This window comes from Melozone crissalis, unplaced genomic scaffold (assembly GCF_028551555.1).
Source record: "Melozone crissalis strain CALT ecotype California unplaced genomic scaffold, PUWL_Pcris_2 ptg000016l_1, whole genome shotgun sequence".
Lineage (NCBI taxonomy): Eukaryota > Metazoa > Chordata > Aves > Passeriformes > Passerellidae > Melozone > Melozone crissalis.
The window spans coordinates 26,201,016-26,214,819 of NW_026535794.1; the positions used below are offsets into that span (position 1 = coordinate 26,201,016).

General features: G+C 45.8%; 1 protein-coding gene across 2 annotated transcripts; it reads left to right on the forward strand.

Moving 5' to 3' along the window:
• Positions 1–7,120: 7,120 nt before the first annotated feature.
• Positions 7,121–13,594, forward strand: TAC1 (tachykinin precursor 1). Of its 2 annotated transcripts, XM_054274136.1 has the most exons (6): positions 7,121–7,211; positions 7,978–8,115; positions 8,331–8,427; positions 9,031–9,054; positions 10,702–10,755; positions 12,966–13,594. In XM_054274136.1, the coding sequence occupies exons 2-6, from the start codon at positions 7,993–7,995 to the stop codon at positions 13,013–13,015; spliced, it is 348 nt and encodes a 115-aa protein (XP_054130111.1). In that variant the 5' UTR covers positions 7,121–7,211; positions 7,978–7,992; the 3' UTR covers positions 13,016–13,594. The 2 variants fall into 2 exon arrangements, with proteins under 2 accessions (XP_054130111.1, XP_054130110.1); XM_054274135.1 differs by lacking the exon at positions 10,702–10,755 and having other exon boundaries at positions 7,139–7,211.
• Positions 13,595–13,804: the final 210 nt, after the last annotated feature.

Below are 13,804 nucleotides of genomic sequence, written 5' to 3' on the forward strand. Positions count from 1 at the left end.
TCTCACAGAGCTCTGACTTTGGGGGACCACAGGGCATAGCAGGCAGTGCCCAAACACCCAACAGGGAGTCCTCTTTCCATAGACCAACCCAAGGTTTTGTGACGCTCATGCTCTTTCCTCTGCCCTTCACAAAGAGCCCTCAAGTCTTTCCTCATGCACATCAAAAGGAATACTAGAAGAAACAGATGCAAATTATCTAAGCATGCATCCCACCATATCAAGGACTTTGCATCAAGCAGTGGGGGCTGTGGGGTGAGAGAAAGCTTCTCTATTTCCTTGGGCATGGAGTGGTCCCCCAAGACTTGCTGTGAGGGGCTGTCCCTCCCTCTCACCCGCAGACAATGTGGGGCTCAGCCCCTGTTAAAGCATTTGCGTCAGACGTGACAAGGGCTTAAAACTGCTCAGAGTCAGTGTGGGGTGAGTGGGAAAGGATGACAGCAACAAGCAGGTAAAATACCCTCACATGCAATCTGATGAAAAAGTCTTGAGTTTCCATAGCATCCACCAGCAATTCTGTCACCTTCCTCCTGAGGACACATTTGAATTCCAGTATGAATAGCCCTTCTTCAGTTAGCTACTTCTGTTGAATTTCTATGTAATAAATAATCCCTATAAATTCATTTCACACTTTTTGTTATCTTTCCAGCTGAAGGATTTGTCAGGAAGTCACCTACTTTAAAATGAATTTGTCACAGACATGAGTTTAGAACTTGACAGTTTTTTAAAATATGGGTATATCATAAGATTCAATATTGGAAGACAAGACAGCCAGGCCATAGAAAGATATTTTACCTCAAATGATCATCAAAGCAGCAAAATTGTCTTGCTATTTTCTCCCTTTCTCTATCTTTTTTTTCCTGTTTTATTTGGGCATCTGAACTCCTTTGAATTCCTTACATCTCCCACTGATTCTGTGCTCAAGCAATTTCTTTTTCTTTACTTCACTTTTGTCTCACTATACACAGTGTTACACATCAATTTTGTTACACAAAATTTCTGGGTGTTTGTTCCAAAAATGCCAATGTACTTTTACAAGTAGTTGCACAGGGTCTCAAATACGTATTACGGAATTGGAATGAAGTCTCCTAAAAATTGTGAAGTAAACACAAAGCAGAAAATTCATAGGTGAGATTTTTGAAGACTTCAAAGACTTATGGAGATATTGTGAATTTGTGTTGAAGATATGTGAGGAAGAAGAGAGATACACTGAGACGCAACAAGTGCCAATAATGAAGATAGAGTTATGCATTTGTAAAAGTTGTTTTGCATAACTACTAAAAACCTGGTAGTTGTAGTAATATTATAATTAATTTAAATTTTGCCAAAACTGTGCCCTTTTATCCTGCTGATTTCTGAATCTGTTTTTCAAATGTACGAGTTACTGAGAAAACTATTAATATTCAATGAAGGTATAGTCATAAAAATTATCCAGTTTCTAAAACAGCATAGAAAAGAGGATGATTCATCAGTGTTTGATCCCAAGTTAAGAAAGTGTTTCAATTAATCAGAACTCATAGCAGCCATGAGCAGCTATTCCTTTTTTGCCATTGCAATGAGCACTGAGATGCTGTGGGGAATTGGCAGAAGGAGCCAGTGTAAAACAGGCCTTACCATCCCAGCAGGATGGGGTCTGGAATTGGGGATTGGAGTGAGGTACCCAGGCTGTGCCAGCCACTGAGGGCTACTGTTGCACAGGGATCAGACCAGTGGATGGGACAGTGATATGCCCATGGCTTTCCCAGAATACCAGGCAGTGCTGTCTGTTGTGTATTCCCATGGCCTGAGACTGGGGCTCTTCCACTTCCCAGGCTGTCACTCCAACCTGGCCATTGTCCTCCAGCAGTGCTGTGCACAGCAGGAGCCAGCCAGAGGTCAGTGCAATGAGGACAGGTTCTGGTGGCAGGATCAGGTAGAAGATACTCAGGTGTTGAAAACAGGCCAAGGACCTTGCTTTGATGATCCATCTGTAAAATTTATTAAGGCTGAGGTCACCCTCAGAGAAAAGTCTGTCTTTCCTACAGAAAAGCTTTATGGAAAGTGTGCTGAGCCCAGATTATAAGCCAGGGTTTCACTTTCACCTATTGCTGAAGTCTAAATCCTGCCTTACCCTCACAGGTCACGGTGAAGTAGTTTACAAATCAGCTTGGACAACTGAAGCAAAAAGCCTTACAGAATGAGCTTCAGAGTCAGAAGGTTTGGTTTGAAACAAATCAGTCAATTTATAAATATATTTGTAAACCAGTAAGTACAAAACAAAAAACAGGGTCTCTGCATCAGAACAAAGCAATGTCAGCAGTTTTCTTCCAAGAGTGACAAACTTAATTAGGCTCAAGCATCTGCTCCTTGGCGGCTCTGAGCCCTTTGCACTGTGAGGAGAGTTCAAATTGCAGATTTTCCCTGGTCAAGCTCAGACCAGTGATGCTCACAGTCTGCCTCAGCTTTGGATATATTTTGTACCATATTTCATGGTTTTCCCTGGCCATCTTGTTGGTGATGGCAAATGTGAAAATAACCTCTGGTTTCATGGTTAAAAGCAGCAGACACTATCTCTGTGAGAGGAATACTGTCCTGTATTTTCTATTGAAATGTGCTGTTCTAATGTCATTCCCTGCTGGCTTTTTTGAACAAAATTAGCAAATATTTTATCTCCCTTTTTCTTATAAAAACCACTTGGAGAGTTATGGCAAGGCATCTCCAGGCAGCAAGTCCAGTTCTTCTCACAGAAGAAGAAACAATACACATCTAGAAATATCTCTAGAGGCCCTTCTCCTCACCAACTCCCCCAGAGCTCCTGCAGATGTAGAGATGGCTTTTTACAGCTTTGTTTCCCAGAGATCCCCAAACAGATGAAGATAAGTGCTTTTTCCCCTCCAAGGACACGCTCTCTCTCGAGCCCAAGAAGCTTGACAGGACTGCAATTACTTCCCTTGCAGACGATTGACTCTAGAGATACTAGGTTGAGGGGACAACCTCCTCTGCAGCACTCATGTTGTAGGTTTACGTTCAGCATTTTAATACCCTGACATTTATTTCCATTTGGTCCCACACCCCAGTTTCATGTCTAACTTAGTGTGGACAAAAGTGAGCCTCAGATCAGAGTGAAGGAAGCTCTCTCTAGATAAGATGTGATGATAATAGTGGATGGGTGGGACGGAGAGCAGTGATGGGAGTGTAAAAGATGACAGGAACAAGAAGAGTGAGGAAGCTCATTAACTCTTCAAAGTGAGAATTAAAGACCAACATTGCATTTTCAGCTCTTGGCAGATGATTCAGTAACTGTAAGATCAGCCTTGCTTCTGCTTGTGCCTGCCCAGGAAAGAGCATTCCTGTGGCATGAAAATCTCACTGCTCCCCTCCTTGCCTGCCAGAGAGCACAATATAATTGAACCTAGAATGCTTTATTTAACAGGCAGAAGAATAAGAACTCATTCTTTATAGATGCAGAGGGGGAAAGAGAGAGAGATGCATAATTACCACATATGCCTCATATGCATCTACATGTACGAGCATACGCTCTGAAAATGTAAACCTTCATTAAAGGAAAAATTGAAGATGACAAATTTGTAACAGAAGATTTAAAATATAAGAAAGGTGAAAGATTAATTCAATAGTCTGTTCACACTTAATTAGAAAATAGGATGCTATGGTGAGTTCTGCTAATTTTTCCAATGCCACTTGGATGTGCTGCAAATAAATAATCTTACAGTAGCAAAATAAATCACTGTGTTACAAACAGCCCTCATCTGCAATTGAAATAATTCTATTTACCCTGGAGACACATACCTATGAAAAATTTAGGAGGTCATCAATCACAGTCTCTCTTTCCAATGTTTATAAATTTGTATCTTTGGATAAGAACATTTCCAGTCTTCTTGTAATGATCAAAATCAGAGCTGAGGTCTGGTATATGTACAGAGAGGATCACTGTGCTCAGGTAGACTGCATCCCTAATTTTTGATGTAACATAATATAACTTTTCTGGGGCTGTATCTGTTACTTGAGTGTCTCTGGTAAAGTGATGAAAAGACACCTCAATGTACACAAGAATTAGGCTCTAGGTTTAGATATACAGTATGCAATTGTATGGCACAAGACCACTGAAGAACAATGACAGATGCATTCATTTGATGTCAAATGCTCTGAAATTGTGCATACTAAAAAAATTCAAATCTGTATTCTGCACAAAATCTTACATGGGCATATGCAATTTGCTATTTTCCCATCACACATCAGCTGTTTGTTAATGGTATAACAATCACTAGGTAACAGTATAGCAGCCAATGCAACTTATCATTCAATGATCAGACTTTTTACTGGAAACCAAAACATCATCATAAAATTCAAATAAACATTTCACAAGGATCATAACACAGGAGGTATCACATTAAGCCTACCGAAAAAACAATTCTCTGAGGTGTGTTTCACAGGCAATTGCTTCCCAAATAGTTTTCCATTAGTGTTGAGATTCAAGCCACAACAAGTGCCTTTAGTCCAGTTCCTAATCCTTATTAAGGAAATGTCTGGATAAGGACTCTGAAGGCAGCTTTCTGTGTCACTTCCACAGGAAATGTTAACCCTTATTTGGGTCATTTGGATCTAATGATCTCTTGACTCATGACCAAAAATCTTTACTCTGGTTGTTAGAAACCACATGCTCTAACCCTAACAGAGGAGTGGAGTCTGTGCCCTGAGCAGGGGGAGAGAAGGAATATTCACCCAAGACACCTTGTACCTGCCTTTGAGCTCACATATTTATTCACAAAGTTACTCATAGATATAAAGCTGCTAATATCATGTGTGAGGAAGAGGCAGAGAACCTTGTGAACAAATATGTGAAACAGTGGGTTTTGTTTGTGCACAAAGGGCACTTTACCATGCCCTAGTACATCACTAGGATAGGGACTGGGCAGCACAAAGGCAGGAGCTTCAGCTTGTTTCCTTATTTGAGCCTTCTATGTCCTTTTTCACATAAAAAATGAACTCAAAATCCTCCTAGGAATCAGCTTTGCTCATTAGCCATGAAATCTGCTCACTTTCTGAAAAGTTCATAGTGCAATGTCTGGCTATTGCGGGTCAAAGAAAGATTAAACAGCCAATTTATTTTAAAATTGAGAAAGACAAAATGAGCTTGATCTATTAATAAGTTTTTCACTTCCACCCAAACTATTAGATAAGCCTGAGATAAAGTACTTGAATTCATTAAAGTCTGAAGACTGGAAAGGACCCCTTTTTAATTGTTTCTTCTCTTGCTCTCTCAGAAAATAAAATCACTGTCATTTCATAGCTCAAGTTATGGTTACATCCACTTTGGTAAAATGTTGAGTTAGAGAATTAGAACAGATAGGATATTTCAGCTCAAATTTGTGCTTTCCAAGTGATAGAAACTGACTTCATAGAAAGTTGGGAGTTCTCAGGATTTCTGAGAGACACGAGCTTCAGGAACATTTGCAGGATTGGCAAGCCTGGTTTGGTGCTCTGTTGGCACTATAGTAAACAGAAACAAAATAATAAACAAAAATAATAAACAAAATAATAAACAAAACCACAAGATAACAATTTTTCTTCAAGAGACTTCAAAGTTCACACGCCAAAGGGAACGCTGCAAAGGTGCAGCATGGAAATCTGATGGTTTGGGTTTCCACGGTTGATAAACATTGTGGTTTCTGCCAGCTTGTTGATAGAATGAGGAGCATTCTCCCATGCTCACCCATGCTCGAGCTCTCAGCAGAGGTGCCCAATGCAGGTGCTTGGGCTGCATGAAGTCCCTTCAAATTGCTCTTTCTCAACCACACCCTCAAGCAGCCCATGTTGACAAGAGTGGCTCATTGGGCCACAATCTTTCTTATTTAACCGCAATCTTATAGACAAATCTGTTACAGGGGAAGGACACCGGCAGGGATGTGCGGCTGCAGACTATGGCTCAGTACTTTCTCTCTCCAGTACAGGGTTGCCTTTTCCCGCAGCCGGCCCAGCGGTGCCGGCCTGCTGCCCGGCCATGGCAGCCCCTGAGCAGGTACACACCCCCCAGACCTGGCCATGGCAGCCCCCGAGCAGGCACACACCCCCCAGACCTGGCCATGGCAGCCCCCGAGCAGGCACACACACTCCAGAACTGCCCATGGCAGCCCCCGAGCAGGTACACACACCCCAGACCTGCCCATGGCAGCCCCTGAGCAGGTACACACCCCCCAGACCTGACCATGGCAGCCCCCGAGCAGGTACACACACCCCAGACCTGGCCATGGCAGCCCCCGAGCAGGTACACACACCCCAGACCTGCCCATGGCAGCCCCCGAGCAGGTACACACCCCCCAGACCTGGCCATGGCAGCCCCCGAGCAGGTACACATACCCTAGACCTGGCCATGGCAGTCCCCGAGCAGGCACACACCCCCCAGACCTGACCATGGCAGCCCCTGAGCAGGAACACACACCCCAGACCTGGCCATGGCAGCCCCTGAGCAGGAACACACACTCCAGACCTGGCCATGGCAGCCCCTGAGCAGGCACACACCCCCCAGACCTGGCCATGGCAGCCCCTGAGCAGGAACACACACCCCAGACCTGGCCATGGCAGCCCCTGAGCAGGAACACACACCCCCCAAGCCGGCACCCACCCTGTCAGGCCCTCCTCAGCTTCGCGCCTCCCTCACTTTTAGTCCCGGTGGGCTGGGGCTACCTGAGCAGCGGCACGGGGGAGACAGAGCCGGGGGCAGGAAGCGGCCCGGGCCCGGAGGCTGCCCCAATGCGGAGAGCATCTCTCCGTGCCCTGGGGGAGCGGGGCGGGTGGCAGAGGCGACAAGCGGCGTCTGCACCCTCACATCCGCATCCCGCATCCCTCACCAGATCCACACCCTCACGCCGCGTCCGCCGCCGGGACGGTGTGGGGCGGCCCCGAGGGCGCGGAGCGGCGGGGAGGGAGCGGCGGGGCAGCGACGGGAGCCGCTGCTCTGGCCCCGGGCAGCGACGGGAAGGAGCCGCCCGCTCCGCTGGCCCTGGGCAGAGCCGAGAGGCGCCGCCGGAGCGGGGGGCGGGGGCTGCTCGCCGGGGCGGGGGCTGTCACGGGGCTGGGACGATAAAACCGGGGGTAATTGCGTTTAGGCAAATGAGGCTGTCCCGGCCCTCCCCATCTCCCGGCATATAAAGCGGGGAGCGCGCCCGCGGCCGGCCAATGCGCTCGGAGCGCGGCGCTCGCCCTGCCCGCTGCTGACGGTGCGTGAGCCGCGGGAGCCCGGCCGGCCGTGCCCGTGTGCGCTTGTCCTGGGGCTGTGAGGGGGGGTGTGTGTGTACTGCTTTGTCCCGGTCTGTACGTGTGTGCCTCTCTGGGGGGCGTCTGTTCGTGTTTGTGTGTCCGCACGTGCGTGCTTGGATGTGCCAGCATGTTTTTGTGCCTGTCCTTATGTGTCCAGGTGTGCAAAGGGATGAGTGTGCACCTCTGGACACATGTGTCTCTGTGTTTGTGTGTGTGGACAGCTACGTACCTAGGTGGGGGTGAGCATTTAAGGTGTGTAGCTCTTTCTATGAGTTCATGAGTGATGCATGTATACCTGGATGTGTGCATGAGGGGGATGCATCTGTCTGCGTGTGAGTTTTTGGGAAGGTGTGAATCCTAGATGTGCATAGACGTGTGAGGGTGTGTTTAAATCTTCCCCTGTACGTGCGTGTGTGAAGGGGCTCCGCTGACTTCGTGTGTCTGTGTGTCTGTCCGTGCGCTGGGGAGCACACCGAGCTGTGTGCCGCTGTAATTGGTGTGGGGTGTGTGTCTCTCCAGAGGGGTCCGCAGCAGTCGGGGCGGGGGTGCCGGTGTCACCGGGCAGCGTGGGGCTGTCCGTGCGAGGGAGCGTGTCCGCAGTGTGCCCGGGGGCTGTGTGTCCGCAGTGTGCCCGGGGGCTGCGTGTCCGGACGGGCACGGCTGTGTGTCCGGGCTGTGCGCTGTGCCCGCCCGCGGCTGTCACGGCTCCATCCTCTGCCCCCGCAGGACGTCCCGGCGGCGATGAGGCTCCCGCTGGCTTTCGCCGTGCTCCTCCTGGCCTCGTCACAGGCGCTGGGCGAGGAGATGGGAGCCACCGACGACCTCAGCTACTGGTCCGACTGGTCCGACAGCGACCAGGGGAAGGTGAGCGCCGGCGGCCCCGCGGGGTGGGCAGCGAGGGGTTCGGAGCCGGGGGCTCTGTGCAGCGAAGGGTTCAGGGCCGGGGGCTCCGTGCGGGGAAGAGTTCGGAGCCGGGGGCTCTGTGCAGCGAAGGGCTCTGTGCCGCTGCCTCCGTGCCGGCTCTGCCCGGCCGGGACCGAAGGGGGTTCCGCTCTGAGCGCCGCCGCTGTCGCCCGCAGGAGGAGCTGCCGCTGCCCCTGGAGCACTTCCTGCAGAGGATGGCCCGCAGACCCCGGCCCCAGCAGTTCTTCGGCCTCATGGGCAAGCGGGATGCCGGTGAGCGGGGAGGGGGCTGCTCACACCTCTCCGCACTGCTCTTCTCCCAGTGCCTGCCCAAACCTTACACGGTTATCGCTCGGGATTGTGTGTTACATCTGTTTCTTAGGCTGCCGTGAGGGTACTTTGGGTTTAGGCTTTTTTGCTTTGTTGTTTCTTTCAAGTTTTATATGAGATAAACTCACTGATTGGAAAAGAGGACTTTAAAGTCTTGGGTGTGTACCTGTTACAGCCCGTAAATCCCCGTAAAGGATAGCGTGATAATTCATAGGTCAGCATATATGCCACTGAAACACCAAGTGGAAACTGGTTGAGTATACAATTATTGTCATGTTTTCTACGTGCTTACTCAACCAATAATTTATCTAAGAAATTGGAGCTAAACTAATCTAAATTGTATGGGTTAAGCTGAAACAAGTTTTTAGCCTCTTCAAAGAGAAATGCAGTTGTAAACCATCACCCTAATTCCCTTAAGTGGAATATGCGTAGGTTAGTTTTTGTATCTGATTTTTCAAAGCATTGCAGTAGCATCATATGTATATGCCAATCCTTTTTTAACAACTCTTTTTGTCTTTTTTCTCTTTCCTTTCCTCTTCCAATCAGGATATGGCCAGATCTCTCACAAAAGTAAGTTCAAAAATTACAAATACTTTGAGTAATCATGAGAAGACATTCAAATAGGGAATAGTGTATTTGACAGGATTATTTAGAAGGTGTCTGGTTTCAGCCAGGGACTGGCAGCACCACTGGTGGAGAAATGATCTATTAAAGAATTGAAACCTCCCCTTCAGTGCCACTGTGAGCCTGTATCTCATCTGAGCTGCTGCGAGCTTTGAGATTTCAATCCATATTAATGTGCGGATGTTGCAGCTCTCTCTTATTTCCCATGGGGGGATTTTGTAAGCCTTTCTCATTGGCAAGGCAGGCTTACTGCCAGACTCTGAGAGGAGCAATTAAGATGGTAAAATCTGGAAGATTAGAATAATGAATTCCCAAGTCCCCAAGAATGCTTTCATGGGAGCACACAGTCCTCACGTGCGAGATGCTGCATCTGTGCCCTCAGCATTGTCTTGGAATCAGACTCCTGCCCACAGCAGGGGCTGACTGATGATGTGCTGCCATATGAAGTGCTATATTTTGCCCCACTCGTAAGTGTGCCTTGCTCTGCTTCTGTGTAACACCAAGCAGGAGATGCTATCAGCACTGGGGTGTTACCTTGCTCTGCACAGTGGTAGTTTTATTTTCTGAAGTTATCTCATGATATTTAAAATGAAATTGGAAGATTTTTATTAAGTAAATATTATCTTATATTCTGTGAAACCTCCTCTGTCCACAGAGGCCAGCGACTGTCACAGTGTTCTATTATCCACAAGGTGCTTTCTCTGGGGTTATGTTTTGGAAGACCAAATAAAGAGTCTCATACAAAGCTCATGCCAAATTACCTTCTGACTAAAGTAAAAAATTATAGTTTTCTGAAATTGCTTCAGCTTGAATTAATACATGTGAGGTCTGAGTATCTTGCTTTGTGTATGAATTCACCAAGCAAAATTCTTTCCAAAGAGAAACTTCTACATTTGACTCAAAAGCCGCCTTGGATAAAGCAGAACAGTTCATTTTCATTCCTTGTCTGAAACTATAGCTACTACTATAACCTATATACTGTAGGCCTAATCTTGGAGTAATTTATCCTCTACACTTCCAATGTCTTGAGAATTACTAAAGGGACAGGAAGGTAATACCTGAACTTATAAATATTCCAAAGATAGAGCCAGACTGTCTAGCTCAGACGTGTCCAGACATAGAGTCCCATTGGCCTCCTCTCCAGTAAGGGCTCCACCTGACCTGTGAGGGAGGATTTTCTTCCACATTACAGAAATAAAACAACAACAGGTAGAAGAGATGCACCACACAGGCTATACCAAGACACTGCCTTCTTGTGCATTTGCTCGGATCAGTAGGAGTTGTAACAGGAGAGAAATAAGATTTGTACTGTTAGTGGCCATTGGTTTTCCATTATACTTAAAAAACCCCCAAAACCAAAGGTCTATCAAACCTAATGAGAAGGTGTCCACTAACTGGCCTGTGCCTTGGTCTATCCTGTTCAGTCTGATTAGCCAGACTGCTGTTCATTCTCTGTTGTCTGAGAGTGATGTGAACCACTGGTCTGCGATATAAACAGTTTCAGACCCTGTCTTCTTTCCTTGCAAGAACCTGTTATTTTAAAAGCCTGCCTAGTTAAAATGTATTAAAATACCCCTAAATATATTTTTTCAGGGCATAAAACAGACTCCTTTGTTGGACTTATGGGCAAAAGATCTTTAAATTCTGGTATGTATTTGACTAAATTTGATACTTGGTGATATACAGCCTCTTCATTCCGTTGCCTCTTTGTTCTCTCCCAGCGGATGGAAGAAGCAGCTTTCATGTAGTGTAGATCCAGAGTTCTCTGTGAAAAAATCAGGATTTTCTTTGTTACCTGAGATATTTCAGAGTTCACCTCAATGCTTGAAATGACCAGGCTGGTCTGAGCTGCTGGCAAGCTCAGGTAGAATTCCCCAGAGCACTTTCATTACTGTCCTGTCCTTGCATGTTCTGCCAGTGCTTTTAAAACAAAAACCCCTAAATTTTAATGACATAACAAGAAAAATGTGGAGGCTGAAAATGCAAGGGTCACTTAACTTGTGGTCTAAATCCAGATTCCATCAGGTAAAAGGATATCTTCTCTGGAGACCCTTATTCCTAATACTTGTAGTAGAAGGTGAGAGAACAGAACTTTGCCATTAACACCACCTCATTCTGCAGATCAGACTGTGAAACATTCACAGTCTCTTTCAGCTTTTGACTTCACCTAAAGCATTTTAAACTCTGAATGGGTACTGTGAATTTGTTTTCCCATAGCATCCATGTGGGGCAGAATTCTGCTCTCCCCTCCTGTGCAGAACCCAGAGTCTCCCCACAGCTCTACCTTCCTTCCCTGTGCTCTAGGGCTGTACTGTGGAAATCCCTCACTGTGAACCATAAACTATCAGTTGATTCTCCAGGATAAGAATTAAAAAAATAAAAAAATAATATGTATTTCATGTCTCTGAAATAGTTCTCACTGTTTTGTTAAATGGATGATAAAAGTTAAATTACTAGCTGACACCTTTACATTATGTGGATACGTGCTGGGATCTATATTCTGCAATTATGGTTGTCAGTAACTTTTATTTTCAATTAAACCCCCTTCAAGACTAGTAATATTGCTCTCTGCATTATTTTGCAAATTGCTACGTATCATGAATAATTTTGTACAATTTTCTGCAGTGGCAATAGCTATTAAATGCATAATACCTGTAAATATATCTGCTATCACAAAAGTAAATAGCCTGTAAGTAATAAATTTTGTTTGGTTTCCACTGGGATTACATTTACATTAATATGAGAATGTAAAATACAGAAAATGTTTTAAAAAATGCAAAGATATTATTGCCCTAATTTCAAAATTGCAGGTATAGTCAGGATACTGTTATGTGGTATTTCTGACAAAAGGGAATAATGATATTTTACTCTGTTGGGCTATGTAATACCTGTCTGACAGGTAAAACTAGAACTCACTGCTTTTCTGCCTCTGCAGGGAGGCTTGAGGGGGAAAGGATAAGAACTTTTTTCTGCTCCACCGGAGGAGAAGATGGGTCCTGAGGACTGTGTAATCAAAGCAAGATCAGGAATAGTGAGTGTTAGGACTACCCTCACTTCTCCCTTTTGGGAGATATTTAACTGGGCAGGACCTTTACCCCATGCTGTGGTTCTCTTCTGCAGGAGGCCCCTGAGCTCCCTGGTAGTGGGCAGGAGCAGGTGCTGTCCCTCTGGGTGTGAGCACATTGCTGATTTACAGCCTCAGCGGCCAGAGCAGGGTGATGCTGATGGCTCTGTCTCTGGTTTGGGGACATCCTTGCTCAAGAAAGGCTCTCTGGATTTCACTCTCATTTTAAATGAGCAAGAAGGAGAGATCTACCACTACTAAAAATAAAATGTGTTGCTTAAGACTATTTTAGCCTGAAGCTTGTCAGCATGGTAGTCTGAGTACGTCTGAGGAGCTTGGCTCCTGCCACAGTGCACAGTAAAATCATCCCTGAGTGCAGGGCTTGTGCTCACGGAGTTTCCAAGAGCTGGCAAGGAGCTGACTGCACAGGAATGAAGGTGGATATGTCTGTGCAGAAACCCTCTGCCACAAATTGACCTGAATGCTTAGATCCCATCAGTAGGATGAATCACTGGGAGGTAAAGGGGCTCTGAGTTAATGGTGCTTCAAGCAGCTCAGCAGATGAGAGCTGGAAATCACTGCTCAGACCTTCAGCCTTCTGGAGGACAGTGTAGTCTGAGAGGTAACATCGAGCCAAAACAGCTCAGGGATGGGCCAGGGGCCCTGGTCTCTGCTCCAAACATGCCTCTGGTGCCTGCTGGTGCCAGCTGGCTGCAGGTGTCTGACACTTTGTGTGCTTGCTGGTGCCCATGCAAGGCTGTACCTTGTGCTTCAATCTGCTTTGTCTTTGCAGGGTCCTCTGAAGGGAGCATAGCACAGAGCTACGAACGGAGGCGTAAATGAGATGTTCCCGTGCATTATTTATTAAACTTCATTTGTTCTAATGGCCAATGCAGTGTAATATAAACTAACCACTGTATGAAATAATTATTTATTTAATAACTGAAGGGGTTTGGTTTTTTTCGAGTTGTACATTCAATAAAAGTATTATTTTTCATATTGTGGCAGTGACACGTGTTGTGTAGGTGTGCTGTGGTTCTGAAAGGAGCAGCAACCCTGGTGATATCTCACAACAAAGCACATGTTTGATATGACCTGTAGAGTTATGTTTACTAAACAAGCAAGTATTCTTTTGTTCATTGAGAGCGAGTCTATCAGCTTCACTGCTAGTGCAGAACAGAACTGATGTTCAGTCTAGTGCCTCAATTTGTTTTCATGGTTTATTATGTACTGTAATTTCTGTATCAAAAAATATATTTGTATCATTGCAGCATGTTTTATGTTCTGTGATTATGCATCAATATATTTTAAAAGGGGGGATGGGTAATGTTTGAATGGGAATCCAAAGTCTTCATTTCATAGTCTGGAATTTTATGATAGTAACATTTTAAATAAAAACTACTCTGGGGCTTTTGCAACATACTTCCTTTGATGATAGTGATGGAGTTATTTCCCACGTTGGTCTGGAATGAGAAATAGCAACATGGTCTGAGACTGGAAAGAAATATCAAATAATTTTCTTTTTGCAGGGAGGCTGTGAACCTCCCCATGTGTATTTGGTGAATGTTTGAGGGATTTGCTGCTGGAGATAGGAGTTCCTGGGATTGCTCCAGGTTGCACAAGGTGCCACCC

Bases quoted from the DNA above. Each gene is read 5' to 3' on its own strand.
- TAC1 (XM_054274136.1), top strand. From the start codon at position 7,993: ATGAGGCTCCCGCTGGCTTTCGCCGTGCTCCTCCTGGCCTCGTCACAG. The intron at 8,428-9,030 runs GTGAGCGGGGAG...TCTTCCAATCAG, and splicing joins CATGGGCAAGCGGGATGCCG to GATATGGCCAGATCTCTCAC. The intron at 10,756-12,965 runs GTATGTATTTGA...TTGTCTTTGCAG, and splicing joins CAAAAGATCTTTAAATTCTG to GGTCCTCTGAAGGGAGCATA.